This window comes from Xiphophorus couchianus, chromosome 2, assembly GCF_001444195.1.
Source record: "Xiphophorus couchianus chromosome 2, X_couchianus-1.0, whole genome shotgun sequence".
Classification (NCBI taxonomy): domain Eukaryota; kingdom Metazoa; phylum Chordata; class Actinopteri; order Cyprinodontiformes; family Poeciliidae; genus Xiphophorus; species Xiphophorus couchianus.
The window spans coordinates 3390574-3412899 of record NC_040229.1 but is presented as its reverse complement, the minus strand read 5'-3'; the positions used below and the strand labels follow the sequence as shown (position 1 = coordinate 3412899).

Sequence of the window (22326 nt, the reverse complement as noted above, 5' to 3'; positions counted from 1 at the left end):
GGTTCTGCTCCAGCCCGTTGGTACCGGTCCAGTCAGACAGAACCAGCCTTCACACGTTTTCTCTGGCGGTTCGTTTATTTTCACACAAACTTCCAGAACTGAACCAGAACTCATCAACACTCAGACTGTTTATTGGCCAGAGAATTTCCTGGTTTTAATATCATAATTTATTATTAATTTTTGATATCAGGGAACATTTTTCTCAGAAATATGTTAAATTAATGTAAAAAGTTTGTTCTATAGCGATGCATTAGCGCCACTACAGGTAGAAAATAAAAAAGTAACTTTCAGCCAAAAGCTTTGAAAACGAAGAACGTTTGAGATTCAGAAACTTTCTTAAAAAAGAAACAAATACTTGAACATTTCTGAATTTGAAAAGTTGGACAATTTTGACTTTTTTTAGACTGTTTTTACATTTTCACTGTTCAGAGGAACAGAAGGGTTCTGATCCGATCGGCCAGCGGTCCAGTCCAGCTCCACTCCGGTGTTTCTGCTCCATTAGAGAAATGTTTTCCCATTTTTACTACTTTTCCTCCTCAGTTTGTTCCTGAAACGTTGCAGAGTCTCTGACCTGGCTCTCCGTTCCTCAGACTAATGACTTTCCTTGCGTGTTACTTTGACTATACACCTGATTTGGTGGAAGCCATCAGTCCTGCGCTGTGGATCTGGAGTGTTTCTCTGCTACATAAAGACTCCTGTAATCACCCGGCGGCTCGGCGCGAACGTCGGAGCCTTCGGTTTTTCTTTGCTGCTGATTCTTCACTTGATGTTTCTGCTTCCTGTCAGACTGATTAGTTTTCCAAACGAGAGCCGGTTCCGAATGCTAACGATGCCCTGAGAACCAACACCAGAACCTTTCCTCACTAACAGATGAAGAAAAGGCTCATGGTGAGAAACTCTGGCCTCAATTTGGATCAGAAAAATAAAAAGACCAAAAATTAAAGGGCCAGTGTCCTTTAAAATCCATCATGTTGTAAAAAAAACAAAAACCTGCAGTGTTGCTTTGATTCTTTGAGTCTGAGAAATCCTCTAATCTCCATGGCAACCATTCAGCTGTGAAACGCCTGGGTGGACCTAGCCCCGCCTTCGAGTCGCAGCTCCTCCCCCTCTCAGCTCCTCCAGACTAGCCAGCAGCAGCTAGCAAACAGCTGATTATAGGAGCCACTGGTAAAACCGTTAAAGTATTAATAGAGGAGCCATGTTGGGAGGACTTCATGGAGGCGGAGCTTCAGAAAGAGCAGGAGCTCTTAAAGAGACAGAGACCCAATTTGAAGATGTTCAATCAGGAAGTAGCATTTTTTTAATGTTATGTTAGATATGTTCAGCACTTTTATCTCAACTGAGGGAAACATTTAAGCCTGTTGCAATAAATCTATTAATCTCACAAGAAATTAAAAAGAGCTCAATTATTTCCATTTGCATTATTTATCTTTTTTATCTTTCTACTAAAAACTGGATGAAAAAAGTTTTTATTCTGTTGTTTTGGTCTCAACTAGGCATTTTTTGAAGGACAGTTTTGTTTACAGAGATTTCATAGTTTATTTTATTTTTTGTTTTGTTGATTTATTTTGGAGATTTAAAATGTTTTCCAGTTTAAGTGTTAAATGTTGATTAGGATTTAAGGTTTATTGATCTTTGAGAATGTGTTCCTGCATTATTACATAATTATTACCGTTATATTACTAGAAATTGGTCTCAAAACAATTATATTACTGTTTATCGGAATAACTTCTTGGATGATTTATCGTCCAAAAACATTTGTTATTGAAACTGATCAAAAAAACAATTGATTTATTGTTCTAGAAAACAGAGCACTGCCCCTTTAAAACAAACTAATCACTTCATGTCCTGGCAGATGAGAGGCTGTTGTTCAGCGCTCTGGTTTACCTCTGGGGTCGCGTCATGGCAGCATGGGGCGTCCATCAGAGGGTTTCCTTATGACCCACTTCTACCCGCCACTGTGCTCTGCTGCGCCCGCCGTTGCGCCGCCCGCCGTTGCGCCGCCCGCCGTTGCGCCGCCCGCCGTTGCGCTCCATCATCAGGCAGATGGAGGATCTTACTCTGCGCTCGCCAGCTGCCTCTCGCTGCCCCAGTTGCCAAACATGCAGCTGCAGAGGAGACGTAGCGCTTCGCTGGAACATTCTCCTGATTTGCGGTCACATGGAGGTCAGAGGAGAGCAGAGGTGTTAATGTGAGAAGTTCGGCTTCATCACACCGTGCAGCATCTGTCAATGGTGCAGATGCTGCACGGTCGTTTCCTGATCTGAATATTTCTCATAAAAGCAGCTCCAGAACCAACGAACGCAGCTTCTTCTCTACTTCCTCTCACTTCCATCCCAAAGCGCTCCGGGTTTCTGTCCCCACATGAGGCCCATCAATAACATCCGGTTTATTTTAGAGTTTCTAATAATAAAGGTCCTGCAGTGGTGAGAGGTTCAGTTTCTGACCGTCAGGAAAAATATTCTTCTGTTTTTAGTCCTTATTTAACATTTTTAAAGGTCTAACAATATTCCTGTCATGAGATTTTAAATTCAGCAAATCAATTAACTTTTTGTTGTCAGAAACAAAAAGTTTAATTTTATACAATAATTATTGTATAAAATATTTCTATATAATCCCTAAAAATGTGATCTTTATTGGCTGTTAAGAGTGTAAAATGATAAAAATCTAATCTATTCTGGCAACTGAACTGAATAATAAAACATTAAATCATCTGTTGTTTCAGTGAAATGAATCCAGTTCAGCTGCATCATATCAGGGAACTGGACTGAATTATGATTACAGTCCTGCTGACCTTTGACCCCTGCACCTTAATGCAGATCTGATGACGCGTCATTCAGCTCTTACTCACAGTCTGTGTTGTTAAAATTTTATTTTTTAACCAACACTGTTACACATGAAGACGGAATGAAAACAGAAATTATAGCAGTGTGTTAAAAACAGATATGACTTGGTGACAGCTTATTATGGGATGCCGTTTCTAAAGCTACAGTTAAAAATTAACAACAATAATTTATCCTGCAGAAAAGGGGGAAAATATTAGTTCATTTTCAAGGTAAAATTGTCACCATTTTATTTATTCATTTATACATTTTCACTTGAGCTTTGAAGGACTCAGTCTCACCAGCAGGAGTTTATATCCAAATTCTCAACACGCAGCTTTTATTTTGACATTCTACTTCCACCTATCTGCAAGGTAATTTGCATATTAGCTACATATTTAGCTTCCAGCTGTCTAATTTAGTTCACAAACTAAATATTAAGATTCAAACCAAATATATATTTAGCTTGAAACTGAAATGTCTGAATGAATGAATGAATGAATGAATGAATGAATGAATGAATGACAGCAGCGCTCCGTTTAGGGCAGTAAAAATGGCCGCCGCGTCTATGGATGGATTTTGAAGTAGTTGAGAGCGGACAGCATGGCGACAGAGGAGGAGACCCAGAAACTACGGAGCCCTTCAGGGGACATGGGAACTTTTTTTTTCCTTTTGCGTTCCCTCACAATAATCTACTGATCAGTTATGCAGCATAATTGAATCCTGTAGCCTTTCTTACGGTGGCCGTTGTACTTTCTGCCTTCACACAAGGTTATGTAAGTTTTTTCCATGAATGTTAATATCTCTGTGAAATATCTGAAGTCTTATATCTTTTTCTTTAGCATAGAAAGGCACCACAAACCTATGATATAAACAGAAACTTTCTGTAAGTAGGAAAGAAATAAAAACACATCTCAACTACTTCTGAGTTATTATCGTTTGTGAAAAATCATCTGACAATCAGTTTTGATTGTGTCTCTGTTGTGTTCGTAGTCTGAATGGTTTAAAGAGCTTAACAAACATAAACATGCAGTAAATAAATCGATTTTCAATCAGTTTGTTGCAGCAAACAGTTAATAATAAAAAACAAGTTTTCACTGAGGCTCTGTAAGAACCTTATGAATGAAATAAGTAATTATTGATATGACAGGAGCAGGAGGCTTTGACACCTGAGTGGTGGGCGTGTCGATGTGGGGGGTGACATCATCAGGTGTGAATGGGAAGGTGACTGACCTGCTGGCTTTGTGTTTATGAGGAAGCGGTGAGCGGGGCGGTCAGTCCATGCAAAGCCTGGAGCATAATTATCAAAATGGAATAAATCAATAATTGTGACAGAACAAAGAAAAGGTTTGGAGTTGATTGATAAACCGACAGATGAGATTCCAGAGTTAACCCAGTCCTGGTAAACCATCATTAGTTTGTTTTATAATAATAAAACATGTTTATTATTATTAAGTCTTTGGTACAAAAAACTGATTGAAAATCGATTTATTCACTGCATGTTTATGTCTGTTAAGGTTGAGATGGAACTGAACATGAAAGCAGCTCTTTAAACCATTCAGACAACCAGCAACGCAGAGACACAATTAAATAGAATAGAATAGAATAGAATAGAAGTACTTTATTCATCCCAGCAGGGAAATTATTTCGCAGTTACAGCATAGAGACAAGACAAGAGACAAGACACAATAACAACGTCCGGGTGTTGAGTCTGGAGTTTGGCTGTGTCAGAGCTGATGACGTCACAGGCCACCGCTGCATCAGCTGATGGGGGAATGTAAACAGCCATCAAAATGGCGGACGTAAACTCCCTCGGTAAATAACACGGCCGCATTCCCACAGCCAGAAGTTCAATGTCCGGGCTACAAATCTGTTCCTTCACGTTAACATGGCTGGGATTACACCACCTCTCACTCACATAAAGTGCAATCCCGCCACCCCTCTTCTTCCGACTCTTGGAAAAGTCCCTGTGCCCCGCACCAAGGAAAATCCAGGAACCTCCACGCTGTAGTCCGGAATAAGTGAGTGCAGCCAGGTTTCCGTGAAGGAGAGATACTGCACTCCCTGTACTCCTTCTGCGCCGTCTCTTCTTCTACCTCCGTTTAACTCCAGACCTGCAGCCCTGTCGTCTCCTCCGTAACTCCTCCGGGTACCGCCACCGCCTGCTTGGTGAGCGCCACTTCCTCCTCCCACTCGTCCCCGCCGCCCACCGCGTCGCCGATCCGCCACGCCTTCATCAGGCCCAGCTGGGGGTCCGCAGCCTGGACGAAGCAGAACGGCCCGGTCCACTGCCGCTCCGCCTCTGGGGACGCACCAACACACCGGGTCAGAGCGGTTCCGACCCAGAACACCGGGTCAGAACCCAAGAGCCAATCAGAGTCGATGTTATGTGAAATTTGATTTCTGACCTTTATATTTCTGCTGCTTTATTTCTATTTTGTCTAATTTTTGTTTTAAATTATTGGTTCTTTTAAACTTCAAATTATTTTTAGGTTCTGTTTTTATAGATTAAACTTTGTCCGTTTTTCGTGCTGCAGACTGAAGAGGTGGATCGTCACCAACAGGTGGTTAATAACCGTTTAACAGAAACATTAAACTCTTGGTTCTGTTTTAACGTCTCAGTTGATAAGATGGACAAAAACAACCATAATAATTGCACAATAACAGATAAACTTCATGTAAATGACGTGCAGATTCACGTCATTTACAGCCCTAAATAATTAACCAGGATAATCTCTGCAGTAAACAACACCGAGCCACGTCATCCTGCTCCTGCAATCATTCCTCTGTAGGAAAGGAGTTTTCACGCTGGAGCAGAACCAAAGTGGAAAAACAAACAAGATGCAAATGGATCCAGCTTGTTGGCGGCTAACGGACAGATGCTAGGAACAGGTGTGAACAGCAGCTTTCTGTTCGACTCATTTAGCTTCCACAGCTGCTGAGGAGAGGCTGCCATCAAAACCAACCCTCAGGTTCCCTCAGAGGCTCAGCTAGCCGCTCAGCTAGCCGCTCAGCTAGCCGCTCAGCTAGCCGCTCAGCTAGCCCCTCAGTTAGCCGCTCAGCTAGCAGCTCAGCTAGCCACTCAGCTAGCCGCTCAGCATCCCCGCAGGTGTTGCTCCACAGGATCCTGTAGAGGTCAGAGGTCAGCGCAGAGAGGGTTTTGGTCAGAGCAGAACATGGACCCGTTAGTTTCCAAACATTCTCTTCTTAACGTCTGAGTTCATAAAGCCGTCAGTGAAAATATTATTTGTCCTTCCAATCACACCTGAAGGACGTTTTGATGAATCTGCTGCCGACGGCGACGAGGCCAAAACTTTTAGTTTCCAGCTAAAAACATCACTGCATTTATCTGCATTATGCATAACAATCATATTTAAAGTATTAACTGAAGAAATAAATATTTAAGAACTCTTTAAAGCACATTTATACTCTATTAATATTCATTTTTACTAAATACATAATTGAATGATTAAACTTAAAGCACATCTAAATATTCAGTTATTTCTTTCATTTCGTCCTTACAGTCAGTGGGCGTGGCCAACACTGTACAGGTGAGTGTTCTGCAGGTAAGTCTTGAGTCGTTACATGTCTGTACTTGTGTGGCTGGGCATTGAGAAAGCCTGTAGTGACATTTAAATTGTGTCATTAAACATAAATTAATACATACAAATTCAAAAATACTTTATTAATCCCAAAGGGAAATTAAATGTTGTTGTAACTCATTAATATTAATTAATTTACTGAGATAAATGTATCAACTATTTTATATATTTAATTTAATTAGATGCAGTTAATACATCACTTTAAATATTCACCATTACAACTGGAAAAAAATATAAGAATATTTAATAAATTAACGGCAGAAACACGTCCTGTGTAATAAGCTAAATAGATCCGACTTCTTACCAACAAGGACCGGCTGCAAGCTAAGTGTTACCATGGCAACAGTGACAAAAAGTTTATAACAAACGCAAAAGCTGTAATAAAAGCCGCAGAACATTTAAACAACAGTGAAGTTAGAAGATCAGGTAGTTTTAGCCCGAGCTAACGGAGCTAGCTACAGGCGGTGGTTACCTTCAGTCAGTCCGCTGAAAGTCCGATGTTTGGCTCGGAGGAACATTTCTTCTGTGTCCGCCATGTTCCCGGCTCCTTCTGGGTCCTAACCAGCGCCGTGAGTTCGTCTGTCCTATTTACCAAAGACCTCATGTTCCCCACAATAATCGCATCCAGCCATTGTGGAAAGCCCAACTGATGATTCATGGGTTCTTCAAGCACGGATCCTTAATCGGTTACAGCAAATATACACAGACAAACACACACGACAGGAGCTGCGTCTGCAGGCAGCCAGCTGCGCCGGCGCCATCTATGACATCTATAATATTAGAGCAAAGGAAAATAATAATGCAAATCAGACAATAACTGCCAAGATTAAAGAAGAAATAAAGTATTTTCTAGCCCTCATAACTATTTCACTGTTTTTGTTGTCACATCATTTGGTTATTTTCTGTTTGTCCTGAATGTATTTTCATGTTTACTTTCTTATTTTGTTGTTTCTTGTATTTGTTCTCTTATCCAGTTATTTATTCTGCACATCAATATTGTTGTTGCGCAACACCCCCCCCCCCTCCTTTCTGTCTCTACTCTCTCACTCTCGTACTTCCTCTTCTGAGAGGGGAGATGTGCTACCAGCTCTCCGTCTAACGGGTCCGTTGAGTTTCCTAAATCTGCTGGGATTTACCCTGTCCAGAACTGAAGTAAACTCTGTTTAAGCTGGTTTCCAGAAACGATTCGCCTGGTTATCTGACGGCCTACATCCAGGTGTCCCACCCTTCTTCCCCCTGTGAATTAGCCAGACTGAGCAGCCTACAGCCAACTAGTTTCACAGAGCACACCTGTTAACGGTCGCTCGTTCTCTATTTTACAACTTGCATTTGTTATTGAACCAGGTAGGTTTTAGTGACTCGGGCGAGTCCCAAGGATGAGGTTTTAAATATGGGCTACCAGCAACCTAAAAACATTTTCCACTTTTTCCTCTCCAGAATCAAACATCACAGCTATTTTACAACCATCAAAGAACTTTAAGGTGACTCATTAACTGAATGTCCACAACATCTTTTAGATTTTCTTTATGCTAAATATTTTATTAGTAAGGCATTTTTGCAAGGGTCAGTACAGCTTAATTCAGTAGCAGAAATAATCAAATAAGTAAAATCAATCATCTAGTCTATCTTTCCCTACTGCTGACACTGAGAACTAAAAAAGGGAACCTTTGAGAGAGACGGACGGAGTTTGGCGTTTCGAACCCCAGACCTGGCCTGATGATGAAGAAGGTGCGGCAGCAGGAGGAGGAAGTTGATCGACGAAGGCAGGGATCTCTGTAGGTCCGATGAACTTCTTCTCCGCATGGATGGTGAGGTCACACAGGACTTGGTGCTGGCAGGAAAAAAGGCACCAGTTCTTCTTCCTTGTCTTTGTCTTCATCTTTGTCTTTGGGGTCAGAACCCAGCCGATGAGAGAAGTGCGATTCGAAGCCACAGATTGTGGGCCAGACGGGTTGGTCTCCATGTGCAGGACAGTCTCCGGCTCCGTGGCCCCGGCTCTTCTTCAGCTGCAGAGTTCTTTGTCCATCTCGATCTTGGCTCGAAGCTGCCCGGAGGATCCAACGAACGGTTCCTCTTTTTCACCCACCTTATATAGGGTTTATCTGTCTGCTTAGACAGATGATCTCATATCCATCACTGTCTTACAGACATTTCCTGATGTCTGTGCCAATGTCTCAGGGTTGCTCAACCTCCTGTGTCCCTTGCCTGCACAACCTTTCACCTACTCTCTACCTCCAACATATCAGTGATGTTTAATTGCAGTTACACCTTTTTACACCATTTCAAGTTCAATGTCAAAATCACATTTATATCACATTTATTTTCTTTAGCTTCTCTGATTTAGCATTCATTTATAATTTTATAACCATAACTTATTAATTATTCTTATTATAATCTTAATGTGAGTTATTACAGATGTTTTTCTGAAAAGAAACCAAGAATAATACATGATTCTAATTATTTAATACCAAAGTTACAGTTACTTGTTTTTCTTGTAGTTCCCACAAATATAAGTGTAAATATTATTACAAGTAAATCAATATTAATATAAGTATTTTACTTTGAATCTTATCAAATTACTCAAAATGTTTAGATTTAATTTTTTAAAACTTTCATGCTTTAAAATAGTCTCAGCTATTTTTATAAATCTGCAGGCTGGAAACTTCCTCTTTTTCCAGGAAACCTGCTTTTCCTGTTTAATGACTCTCTCTGACTGACTATGATTTCTTATGATTAGATAGAAAAAAGTAGAATTAAAGCAAAGTTTGCATGAGACAAAAACAACACACACAACCAGATTTATTTTATTGACACTTAAGTCTACTGTTGGGCCTTGATATCACTTGAGTGATTCATTTTAAAGATAACTTTATTATTACTGTTAAACTAAAATCTCCAGCATGGGGAAGTGGGATGAGCTCGGATTTTCTTGACACCCCCTCCACGAGGTCAGACCTTTCACATGCTGGGAGTCCATCACCCTCCTGCAGTTCGCCGTCCTCATCCCCTAGAAAGAGAAGAGGTTCGTCTGGGATGTGAAGATGCAGATTCTTCATCCTCAGTTGTCACAGAGGGCTCAGTGTAGTCATCAAAACTCCACTTCTCTTGACAATATGTAATATTTGTTTTATATAAACTGATTAGTGAACAAAATAATAACTTTTGTGCTGATGGTTTTTCTGGGTTTCTCAGTGAAGGCAACAAAATGCTCCACACACTCTTCATCATCCTCTTCCTCCTCCTCAGATATGACCTGTTGAGCTTCCAGACTCATAACTTTATGACTTTCAGCGCTCCTCAGAGCCGCTCCTTCGCCGCTCCATCGCCGCTCCATCGCCGCTCCATCGCCGCTCCATCGCCGCTCCATCGCCGCTCCATCGCCGCCATGTCTGTCTGTCCTGCAGGAACTCGGCGCTTCATCCAGGAGTCACTTCGCTCCTTTCCTCCATTTTTAGAGTAAAACATTCCTCCTGTTTCTCTCGGGGGAAATCTGAGCGTCTGCTGAAGTGGTTTCAGTTAGCAGAGAGTGAAAGGCCAGGCTGACGCTTCCGCCTGATATCAGCCCATCCTACCAAACACACTCTGCTCCCTCCAGGAGCCGCGCGGTGTGTGTTTACCTGTTCAGCTTTCTAACCTGCTGTCAAAACCATCCTGAGGTTTTTCTCTGTTTTCTGTGTGGAGCAGCACAAAGAAGCTCAGCATCACTTTTTGCAACATTCTGGACTGACCAGTGTAAATGCTGGGTTGGAACCAGGTCTGATGGAACTACAAAACCCTGATGAAGTCATTCTATGAAAAACTAAAAAACATAATAAATATGAGAATAAATACTTTATATTAGCAAGATAAAGTAAACATCGTGACTTGATTACTGTAAGTTATTTATTTTTTATTGTCTTAGCGTGACCCTGATTGCAAATATCAAAACTCAAATCTAGATCAGCGAACTGCGCATGCGCTGAGGCCTTATTAGTTTCGGACAAACGTGAAGTCTTTATAATGAACAAAACGAAAACTATTCTCAACAGAATAATGGTGACAATAAAACACGGCTGCTGAGAGACTGAAGATATGACCGGAGCGAAAGGAGCTTTTTTTTTATCCCATCTCCAAAAGGCCAGAGGAAACAGGAACATCCTGGCTGGATAGTTTGTTCACTAGAAATGCGACCAAAGTTGCTGCTGATTCATCACATTTCATCGGTGGAAATAAGGAGCCAACAGTTGATTTTCCAGACCAAATACCCGCAACATCTGTTCAGATATGTTTTTATGATTTTTCTTTATTGTAATTTCATTTTTATTTTATCCAACTTTTACGTCGTTGACGTCACATATGCGTCATAATTATGCAGCAGAAAAAAGCAGACAGTAAATCTGGACTTAAAAATATGTCTGAAAATTCTAATAAAGAAGTGATGAAAGAAGTCTGAGTCAGTGAACGCATCACAGCCAATCCGGTTGGAGATGGTGATTGGGTAGGAGGCATTGCGTCACTTCCTGTTGTCGCTGTTTCGCTCCGTGTAGCTGGTGGGTTTGAGTCGCTTTTATTTCTGCTCTTTTATTTGTCCAGAGACGTTACCTACAGATTCTAACACATAAACACGTTAAAACACATTTTCTGTTGCTGCGCGTTACGTTTTGGAAACTCTTCGTGTTTCTCACGGTTTTTTCTGGGGCAGTAATGGCTCGTTAGCTTAGCTAGGCTAGCGCTAGCTTAGCATCAGCCCTTTTCCTGTCTCTCCTGTTTCCCAGAGGACATGGAGAAAGTTTTTCCTTTTGCGTTCCCTCGCAATAATCTACTGATCAGTTATGCAGCATAATTGAATCCTGTGGCCTTTCTTACGGTGGGCGCCGTACTTTATGCTTTAATATAAGGTTATGTCAGGTTTTTTCCATGAATGTTAATATCTCGTTGTGAAATATCCGAAGTTTTATATCTTTCTTTAGGATAAAAAGGCACCACAAACCTATAATATACTGTAAACAGAAACTTTCTGTAAGTAGGAAAGAAATAAAAATACATCCTTATTTTGACTATTCCTGAGTTATTATCGCGGGTAATAAATCATCTGACAGTTTACGTCAAGATGGCGCCGGCGCAGCTGGCTGCCTGCAGACGCAGCTCCCGTCGTGTGTGTTTGTCTGTGTATATTTGCTGTAACCGATTAATGATCCGTGCTTGAAGAACCCATGAATCATCAGTTGGGCTTTCCACAATGGCTGGATGTGGTTCTGTCGATTTTCTCCGCGTTCTTCTGCTACTTTTTCTACTCTTTGTTACGGAGAACCTCGCCGAGCGGAGTAGCGGCATTGTTTACTCGTGTGAATGGCTGATTGCGCTGTGTGGGCCTCTGCTGCTGCCCGGAGACGGGCCTGTGGTCCCGGAGGAGTTACGGAGGAGACGACAGGGCTGCAGGTCTGGAGTTAAACGGAGGTAGAAGAAGAGACGGCGCAGAAGGAGTACAGGGAGTGCAGTATCTCTCCTTCACGGAAACCTGGCTGCACTCACTTATTCCGGACTACAGCGTGGAGGTTCCTGGATTTTCCTTGGTGCGCGGGCACAGGGACTTTTCCAAGAGTCGGAAGAAGAGGGGTGGCGGGATTGCACTTTATGTGAGTGAGAGGTGGTGTAATCCCAGCCATGTTAACGTGAAGGAACAGATTTGTAGCCCGGACATTGAACTTCTGGCTGTGGGAATGCGGCCGTGTTATTTACCGAGGGAGTTTACGTCCGCCATTTTGATGGCTGTTTACATTCCCCCATCAGCTGATGCAGCGGTGGCCTGTGACGTCATCAGCTCTGACACAGCCAAACTCCAGACTCAACACCCAGACGTTGTTATTGTGTCTTGTCTCTTGTCTTGTCTCTATGCTGTAACTGCGAAATAATTTCCCTGCTGGGATGAATAAAGTACTTCTATTCTATTCTATTAACCCAGGGTCACTGATATTCTGGGCAGAAGTGGATAAATAAATAAAAGAATTTGGCAGAACAAAGAGTAAATAATAAAATGAAGAATAACTTTTAGTGATTTTCTCAGGTTTTCCTCAGTCAAGTCGCTGTGAAATTTAACCTTTTATCTGAATCTAACAGACTTTGTTCTGATTCTCCTGCAGCCGGCGGGTCAGAGGTCAGAGGTCAGAGGGGTTAACGGCTCATTTGGCTGTGACGTTTAACCTGACAGCACCCAGCCGGCTTTAAACTTTGAACACATGAAGACGGCCTGCTGGGGGTCAGGAGGTCACAGCCATTAGACTCCGTCAGTAATGGAAACCAGAGGATCATTTTAATTAGTTTCTCTTCCACTTTGACAACCAAAACATGACTGCAGTTCAGCTGGTTGTGTTCAGAACCGGGAGGAAAAACTCCAGCTGAGACTGAGTCAAGTTTTTAATTAATCACATTTTAGTCAAGCTATTTATCAACTAAATAAGCAACATTTTTAATTCAAATTCTCTTTTTTCTGCTAAATTATTGAATAAATATGATCAGATCTGAACGTCAGATGAGTTCATCTCAGAGTTTCTCTCATCGTTCATGGAGCTTCTTTAGAAATCTGGACTGGGGACGCTAACAATAGCATTAGCTGCTACATGTTAGCATTCAGATGCTAATCTTGGCTAGCATAGCTTCTGACAGGCTAACTGCTGTTAGCACAACTTCAACACAGCAGTAGGTTTTTCCAGCGTCCAATCAGATCGTTTAGAAACAGAAATGAACCCAGAGGGAAAAGAGAAATGGCTGCTGTTAGCGATGTAGCTTTAGCTTCAGATTTAGAGGTGTACCACAAACGCATGAGCATAAAGGTTCCACCAAAAAAAGCAATTAACTGTTGGAAAATGTAATGCATTAAAATCTGTGTAGTCCATTAATCATAATTAATGTGTTAAAGTCTCAGCCCAGTTAAAACCTGAAAACTGAACAACGTTTTCTTCAGAATCAGACTGTGAGCTGAACGATAATGAAACTCATCGGTTCTGTGTTTGTATCCCAGATCTAAACCCAAACGATGATCACATCCTGTGACGGATCGTTTTCACAAACAAACCAAACTTCATGTTCGAAAATCCAACATCAAAACCTGAATTCTGCCCAACCTTTAATCTGGGTCGGCGCCGCTGACACGCCGTCAACCGTCTCCAGCAACACGTTGCCCTCAGCCGATGCTGGTCAGCCGGCTGCCGACTCATGACTCGGGGTCAGCCGAGTAGGTCAAAGTTCACCGGTTGCTTCCTGCTGGAAGAATCAAATCAAGTTTCCTGTTTTCAAAATAATCATCTTAGAGGAAGTCAGACAGAAACAGAGGCTGTTTGACAAATAATCTTCTACGGAAGATCGTCAGGAAAACCACGGTGCTGCCGCCAGCCCATCGCCATGGCGATAAATGACTCTCAACCAACCAGATGCCTGTTTCTGTTCAGATATTTGGAAAAATGTGATGCAAGAAACCTTTAAAAAGTTGATCTTTATGATCTTAATGGGTTAAGCAGGAGAATTTCTGGGGCTAATGGAGATCTTCAAAAGTTTTCCAAATAAAAAACTGAAAAGTGCGGCATGCTTTTGAGTCAGAACCACCTTCTGGTGAGCAGTTGGTGAACATTTTTGTTCATTATTCTATGTGAAGCTCAAATTCTCAGATTGGATGGAGACTATCTGAACTTTCAATTGTAGGATTTGGACCTGGACTTGGTCTAGGCCATTCTAACTCATGTATTTATTAGTCATAAAACAGAAACATTTTGAGGTCAAGATGGCGACAGTTTCCCCTCTATTCTCTCCTCTAACAGTAAAAGTCTTTAAACTGAGATGAACTGGACTCAATGTATTTATTAGGAGACTTTTGGAGGTTATTTGTGTTTCATTTGTTCCTATCTGAGTTAAAGGGGTAATTAAATGTGCATGCCACACTTTTTAGTTTTTTTAAATTGATTTTCTACCTGGTTTTAATCTGTAGTCATAAAGTTAAACGTTTAGGGGTGTGAATACTTTAATAAGGCGCCTGGTTTCATTTAACCCTCCAGCTCTTTACCAAAATGTTATTCATCTTTTTTTATGATTTGTTTAAAAATGAACATTTTTCTCTCCTGGTTTTCAGCTTTTCTGATTAATCAAATCAGTTTTATTTTCTTATCATACGGAGGTCAGGAGTTATTTAGTTTCTAATTAATCAGCAGCATCTACTGCATATAGATCTACTACATGCAGACATCCCATAATATTCCACGTCCGCCACTCAGACACCTTTACACCCGGCCGACTGGCTTCCTGTCATGTTACTAACACCTGAATTAAAGTTTACTGAGATGTTGTGCAGACATGAAGCTCCTTCTGTTTCTACCTGCTGCTCTCATCTCACCTGTCAGAAAACTGGAAAACTTTGACTTGAAGCTCCTCTGATGCAGCGATGAGCAGAGAAACTGCCGAACTTCCTGGAGGGAAAACCGTCCAGCCGAAAGACTGACTGATTGGGCAGTGAACGGAAAATCTTAAAAGTGCGGTGTTCATCTTTATTTAGTCGGGTTAAAGCGAACCGGAGTCACGTTAAAGCGAACCGGAGTCACGTTAAAGCGAACCGGAGTCACGTTAAAGCGAACCGGAGTCAGGTTAAAGCGGACCGGAGTCACGTTAAAGCGAACCGGAGTCACGTTAAAGCGAACCAGAGTCACGTTAAAGCGAACCGGAGTCGGGTTGAAGCAAACCAGAGTCGAGTTGAAGCGTACCGGAGTCGGGTTGAAGCGGACCGGAGTCACGTTAAAGCGAACCGGAGTCACGTTAAAGCGAACCGGAGTCAGGTTAAAGCGAACCGGAGTCAGGTTAAAGCGAACCGGAGTCACGTTAAAGCGAACCGGAGTCACGTTAAAGCGAACCGGAGTCACGTTAAAGCGAACCGGAGTCACGTTAAAGCGAACCGGAGTCAGGTTAAAGCGAACCGGAGTCACGTTAAAGCGAACCGGAGTCAGGTTAAAGCGAACCGGAGTCACGTTAAAGCGAACCGGAGTCACGTTAAAGCGAACCGGAGTCAGGTTAAAGCGAACCGGAGTCACGTTAAAGCGAACCGGAGTCACGTTAAAGCGAACCGGAGTCAGGTTAAAGCGAACCGGAGTCGGGTTGAAGCAAACCAGAGTCGAGTTGAAGCGTACCGGAGTCGGGTTGAAGCGGACTGGAGTCGGGTTGAAGTGGACTGAACTGGTCTGGTGGAACCTGAATTCTGCCCAACCTTTAATCTGGGTCGGCGCCGCTGACACACCGTCAACCGTCTCCAGCAACACGTTGCCCTCAGCCGATGCTGGTCGTCTGGGTTAATATCTATCAAAATCTTTCTCTCTGCAGGTTTTTTTCATCTTTTGTTTTCTGATTCCTGCAGTTGGCTCCAACTGAGTTTATTTAGGGAATTCGATGCCACACTTGTCAGATATTTATTTGCAAATATTCATCCTGGTGTAAAGGTTGTGTTTGTGGCTCCTTCAGACGTTTAGAGCTGCAGCAGCAGCTGCAGCAGCGTTGTAATAAAGTGAAGCTCCTCGTGGGACGCAGCTGATGGTTTAGTGAAGCGGCGTGGGCCGCGCTCCCACGCCGCTCTAAAACAACGTCAGGAGACGATTCCTCCTTAAACATTCAGCGGCCGGCGATAACGAACCAGAGCTGATGGATCCTGAGTTTCATGCCGTTCCTCTTGGGAACCACTCAGAGGATGGCGATCCGGCGCAGGTTTCCCTCTGGCACGGCTCCCCACCCCGCATCACCACCCTGCCACCGCCCCTGCAGCTTCTTTTCCTCCCAAACAGGAGCGCTACGCACTAATGAGTGAAGACAAAGCTGGCAGCATATGGCGATGATAATGAGATTAAGGTTGTCTGGAAAACGTGCCGAGGATCCGCCTGACTGCGCTGGAGCCGAACTGTAATTCACGGCTGACTCCTGGAGGATTCTGGGTAAAAACAACCTGCTGCTGATGCCAGACACACCGTAACTAAACGACATTCCTGTGACTTCGCTGATCGCTGGCTGTGGATTCTTTCATCCTAAAGGTTGAATATTAAAAACTTTCATAAAGAATCCTGAAACTTAAAGAAACTCAGGAAAATCTTTGGATTTTCTCTGATTTTTCTCAGTAAAATAAAAGTTTTTCCTGAAGCCTAAGAGAGGAAGAGCTTCAGAGATCCTCAGAGACTGGAGGAGGGAAGATGGAGGACAGATGGAGAGGAAGGAGAAACATTCTCCTTCCTGTCTGTGACACAGACGGCGCTCTGCCAGCAGCAGGCTCTGCTGCGTGGAAACTCGTTCAGCTTCAGTTTCATCATCATGACCAACTTTCCTCAGTCCAGATTAGAGCCGAGATGAAACCTGCTGAAAACGTGCCACAGATCTGCCAGGACAGATTCTAGATTTAACATTCTAGAGTGACGAGGATGAGAAACTTTCCTGAGATCCTCCAACCCGTCCAGGTCTTTGTCAGGCAGCCGGTTATTAATTTTCCTAAAGTATTCAGATGATAACAGAGTTCACCTTCACTCTGCGCTGATCGGTGAACACAGATAGTCAACGACAGACCCGTCACTCCGACAATATTTCTGCTCTTTTCTGGATCTTCTGAATAAAAATACTTTATTTCTTTAGTTTAAACTTCTCATTTTTTTCAGTGATGATCAAATGTGATGAATTTGGGTTTAAGATGCTAAAAACTGAACGGATCCGGTCCAGGAACAAAGCAGCTTCCAGGTTTTTCCTCTTATTTCTGTTTCCTGGTGTTAGTTGATTTTTAAGGCCGTTCTCTGCAGACTTTGAGTTTCTCATTTCCTCAGTCGGGTTTTCTTCTTCTGCTGCTGCCGGATCACCTGAGCTCCCTGACCGGCTCGTTAAGGAGAACTTTAATCCTCACTCTGTCTGCTTCCCTCCTGCTCTCTGTGGAAATGATGCAACAGGTTCTGAATGAAGCTCAGAACCTTCAGTACCAGAAGAAAGTTGAAGAGGGAATGAGCAGCCAATCACCAGAGATCCAGTCTGACACAGTGAGTCAGACCGGATCAGAACCTGTCACTGTTTCAGGAACCAGAACCGGTCGGGTCTGACTCAATATCCATGTAAGCAGATACATTTCATCTTAATCCTCAAAATAAAAACGAAGTTTTCAGACAGTTTGTGAAGAAGTTTGTGAGAGAAACTCAGACTTCAGCAGCTGCAAAATGAATAAATGAAAAATAATAACCAGGATTTTAAAGCTGTGAAGTTTACATGATGGAAACGAGTTTCAGTTTATTAAATTATTATTTAAATGATTCCTAGTCTGGAAAACTTTTTCCACCATGAAACAAAATCTACATAAATAACATAAACTCAAGAATAAAAGTCATAATTTCAACCTTCAGTCATAATTATGAATTTTAAAGTTACGCTGTTTCTCCTGTTCCAGTTTCTCATAATAAGAACTTTAAAACATTTTCCTTCTGGTTATCAGTGAATTTACATGTTAGATAAATATTTAAACACTTGGTTTGTAAAATACATGTTTAGCTCTTTAGCTGCAGTTTTGCAGAACAAACCAAGTGGATACGGCAGAAAACGACATCATGTTTGCACCAAAACTAAAAAAAAAAGATTAAACTGACGTGTTTCAATCTAGTTATGTTGCCCTCAGTTATAAAAATGCTATTTATATCAGATGACTTCATGATTTAAGGTCTTGAATTTGGGTCTCTGTCTCTTTAAGAGCTCCTGCTGTTTCTGAAGCTCCGCCTCCAAGAAGTCGCCCCAACATGGCTCCTCTTTAACCCTTTAATATTTTTACCAGCGTCGCTCTGAACAGCAGCTCCTATAATGAGCTCAGCAGATGTTTGCTAATTACTGCTGGCTAGTCTGAAGGAGCAGAGGGGGGGAGGAGCTGCGCCTCAGAGGCGGGGCTAGGTCCACTCAGGCGTTTTAACAGCTGAATGGTTGCCATGGTGATTAAAGGATTTCACAAACATAAAAGAATCAAAGCAAAACTCCAGGTTTGTTTTTATAATATGATGGAAAGATAAAAAAGTTGATTTTACATACTGGTCCTTTAACTAATATGTAAACAACATATATTTTACTAAACGTTACATTTATGAGCTGAATGGAAAGCTTTGAAACGTTTTGGAGCGATTATTTCAGCAGCTCCTCTCTCTGGTTTAGTAACTTCCTCCCTCCACCAACAACTCAAACGGGATTTCACGGCTGAAGCGCGGAGCTCAGCGGCCGCATGGCGGGCCTCCGCGGCCTGGCTGGGGGAGATAGGAGCTGCAGGGAGCGGGTCAAGGCTGCAAACAGTCTGGCTCACACAAAACCGGCTCAGCGTCTCCAGTGTGACTAAACAGAGAGGAGCGCACACAGCAAGCGGCGGGAGAGACTCCTAATAGCTGGAGAATGAGCTCATTAGCAGCAGCCAAGGATGTCTGCAGACACGCAGCTGCAGCCGCTCCGGTCGCTGCTGCTGCAGCAACGTTTCTGTTTGCTGCAGCAACGTTTCTGTTTGCTGCTCGTCTTTCTCAGTTTTCTCCGGGTTTCACTGTTTGTGTCAATATTGATTCCAGCGTTCAACCGTGAATCATAAAACGCTGCTTTGTTTGTTTTTACCAGAGCAAAGCAGGTGTTTCAATGAACCGCGGAGCTTTTTTTTAATCTTTCACCAGAATAGTGTGAAGACCCGAACCGGGCCGGACCGGGCCGGACCGGACCCAGAGAGCAGCAGGCAGCTCCACTCAGGTTGCATAACAATGACTTGTTGCGCTCAGAACCGCCAGCCTGCGTGTTAATATGTGGGCGCCGGTGACTGCGGGACAATGCGAACCCGCCGAGCGGTACTACAGGAGAGAGCGCTGTTGCCATGACGAGGGATGGAGAGGAAGAGGCTCTGTTGCTGCAGGAGGAGGAAGAGGAGCACAAACTGGGAATAATGGATGAGTCCGGAATGGTTCTGTACGGCCAGAACCATCCGGGTCGGGCTTCATGCTGCAGACTGCCCAGGTTCCCCAGCTTCCTGCGCCCGCTGCCTGTCTGCTACCTGCCGGTCATAAACTGGCTCATCAGCGCGGTCACACTTAATGTAATCCCAGGATTGACGCTCCACGCTCAGCAGATCCATGTCAACATGCCCGTCGGTGCTGACGAACCTGACGCTCCGCCATGAATCTCAGCCCAACAGCAACTCGCCGCTCCGCCGCTCCGGTTCTGGGTGTAAATGCGCCGCTTCCCGCTGCGGCTAATTGAAAGGAGCAGCAATGATTCAGCCTGGAGAACATTTACAGAAACACTAATGCAAAGACAGAAAACCGGATTGTTTCATTTCAGTTCCATCTTATCAGACTCACAGAGATCTAATGTAATAAAATCAGGACCTGTTCCGAGAAAAGCGCCGCCAGCAGGGCGCGAAGCTACGGTCAGAAAATAAAACAGAGTTACCATGTTACTCACTTATAAACGTCACAGTTTAAAACTTAATATTCAGTTTGAAGTTAAGTATTTAGCTTAGAGCTAACTAAAATATTTAGCTAGCTCAGCGCTAAACATTTAGCTTGGAACTAAACAGCTTGCTTGCTAACTGATGGAGTTTTTAGTGAAGTCAGATATTTAGCTAGCTCAGAGCTAAATAATTGAGCAATTAGCTTGGAGCAAAATAGCTAGCTTATTAACAAAATATTTATCTAGCTAAGAGCTAACTAAATTATTTAGCTAAATTATTACTTTGGAGCTAATTGCTAACTTGTTAACTAAATATTTGTCAAGCTAAACATTTAGCTAGCTTAGAGCTAAATATTGATAAACTAGATCTAAAATTTACTTTTAGCTGAAACTGGATCTTAGTAAAGAAATGATGTTTGCTGGTGATAGTGAGTAAATGTTGAGTTTTTATTTTCTACCTGTGAACGGCAGTGAGTTGTCCATCATGTGTTGCATTCTGCAGCCCTGCTGCACCAACACAGTGTGATTGAAATAAATCAGGGGATCCTGTGATCCCTTCCCATTGTCAGAGTGAAAGCCCTTTACAGGATTACTGAACATCCCCGTACAGGATTACATCCGCGCTCAACAATGAGTATTTTAAATAGCTTCAGACGCCGCAGAGCAGAGAGTTCTCCACACGCGGCTTTGTTGAACGTCGCTATCTGTGAAATAATTTATGTTTTTTTGCAGATGAACGGAGGCTCAGGACGTAGAGCAACGTTTGGTCCAGAGAGCTGAGAAGTCATTTATTCAGCTGCTTCAGGAAATTCACGTCTCGTTTTGCTTGTTGCAAATCTGGAAACATGAAGTCCAGCTGCAGGGCCGGTCCAAGCATTTTAGGGGCCCTAAGCGGACTTTTATTTGCGGCCCCTATAATAATATGTTAACGCCGAATACTTCATCGTTCCTAAGTTTTAACCAGAGATGGGCAGAGACCCAAAACTTATACTTGAGTAAGAGTAGAACTACTTCAACATATCCTTAGTCCAGGAAGCAGCAGGTTCTGGACCAGCAGCAGGTTCTGGACCAGCAGGTTCTGGACCGTTGGTTTGTCAGTCAGACCTGCTGCAGGAATCAAAGCCACTAAAGGGAAACTAAAGCCTGGATGAGTTTCTCTGATCCGAGACTTTAGTCGTCTGGTCCTGGAAATGTTCTGCAGGTTTCGGGCTGATTGCTGGTTTTTAGTTACAATAACTGAAGCTGTGCATTGATTCTAGATCTATAACTCTAGATTGTTCCTACAGTTTAGTTTCTGTCCAGCTGGAGAAAGTTTTGTCTCATCCACACATTTATTTGTTTTAAACATCTGTTCAGTGACTGAATGGGGTCAAAGGTCACCTGGTGACATCGTAATGTAGAGCTGTGTATCTTCTACGTCGTCATGGTAACTGATCTGATTTCCTGTTATAACCTGAGCCAGTGGGAGGATATAGATATAGAGTAAAAGGGTCCTAGGATTGAGCCTTGGGGAACCCCACATGTGACCTCTGACCTCTTCGATGAGAAGTTTCCTATTGAAACAAAGAAATCCCAGTTCTTTATGTCAGACTGGAACCAGTTGAGTTCTGGACCAGAGAGTCCGACCCAACTCTCCAGTCGGTTCAGTAACATGTCCTGATCGACTCTGAGGTCCAACAGAACCAGAACCAGAACCAGCGCTGTGGTAAATGTGACCAGTTACTGATAAACTCTGGTTATATTCTGTTATCATTAGTGTGATTTTTAATGGCCACTGTTGTTATTTTAACCGTTCAGGAGAAGCGAACTGTTTTAGACGTTATTATTGTTGTTATTACTGCTATTATTTTAATTATTGAACGAAACCTCAGCTGATAGACATTTACAGTAAACAAGTTTCATACCTTATATTTCCCCAACAGCGGCAGCAGGAAGAGATTCATCTATTACTTGTGTTCCAACTGTAAAAGTGTTACAGAAATAGTTTTTCTACGTGAGATATTTCTTGCTGCTGACGGCGTCCCGGTTTGTTTCAGCTGGAGTCGGATACTTTTCAGAACTCGGGGTTCTGGTTCTGCATTTGAATCCTTCATTATTTAAATTCTCCAAACTGCATCAGGCGAGGCGGCTCAGATTCATCTCTCCTCATTTTTGTCATTATCCTCCGACGTTGAGTGATTTCAGTCATTCTGAGCAGATGATCGTCTCTTCCTGGGAGGCGGACGCTGTTTGCTCCGCTGTTCTCCGGCATCCACAGCGAAGGGAAGCCGATCTCTGCAGAGCGGCTCATACATGAAACATCCTGACTCTCTGTCCCTTCAGATCAAACCTCCAGCAGCTGCAGCAAAGTTCCAGGTTCTGCTGAATCCTCATCAGAAAAACTCTGAAATAATCTGGAGGGATTTGATTAGAATACAGATTATTGTGAATTCAGCAGGAGATTCATCACAATAACTCAGTTAAATTGTTATGTTTTC

At 42.8% G+C, this 22326-nt stretch overlaps 2 protein-coding genes and 1 long non-coding RNA gene across 6 annotated transcripts in view; 1 reads left to right on the top strand and 2 right to left on the bottom strand.

Moving 5' to 3' along the window:
• Nucleotides 1-6991, bottom strand: part of cpped1 (calcineurin-like phosphoesterase domain containing 1) — a 36654-nt gene extending 29663 nt beyond the window's left edge. The window contains exons 1-2 of the mRNA XM_028034098.1: nucleotides 6897-6991; nucleotides 4985-5124 (exon numbers count right to left, since the gene is read on the bottom strand). Of these exons, the coding sequence (XP_027889899.1) occupies nucleotides 4985-5124; nucleotides 6897-6960 (204 nt within the window). The 5' untranslated portion in view covers nucleotides 6961-6991. The remainder of the gene's footprint in view (nucleotides 1-4984; nucleotides 5125-6896) is intronic.
• Nucleotides 1-22326, top strand: part of shisa9a (shisa family member 9a) — a 49157-nt gene that overhangs the window by 9137 nt on the left and 17694 nt on the right. The gene's annotated exons all lie outside the window — the stretch shown is intronic.
• The window catches only part of LOC114154759 (uncharacterized), a 48731-nt gene continuing 48079 nt past the window's right edge, over nucleotides 21675-22326 (bottom strand). For all 3 annotated transcript variants that reach the window (XR_003597614.1, XR_003597615.1, XR_003597616.1), the window contains one exon: nucleotides 21675-22242. This is a non-coding gene — a long non-coding RNA (uncharacterized LOC114154759). The remainder of the gene's footprint in view (nucleotides 22243-22326) is intronic.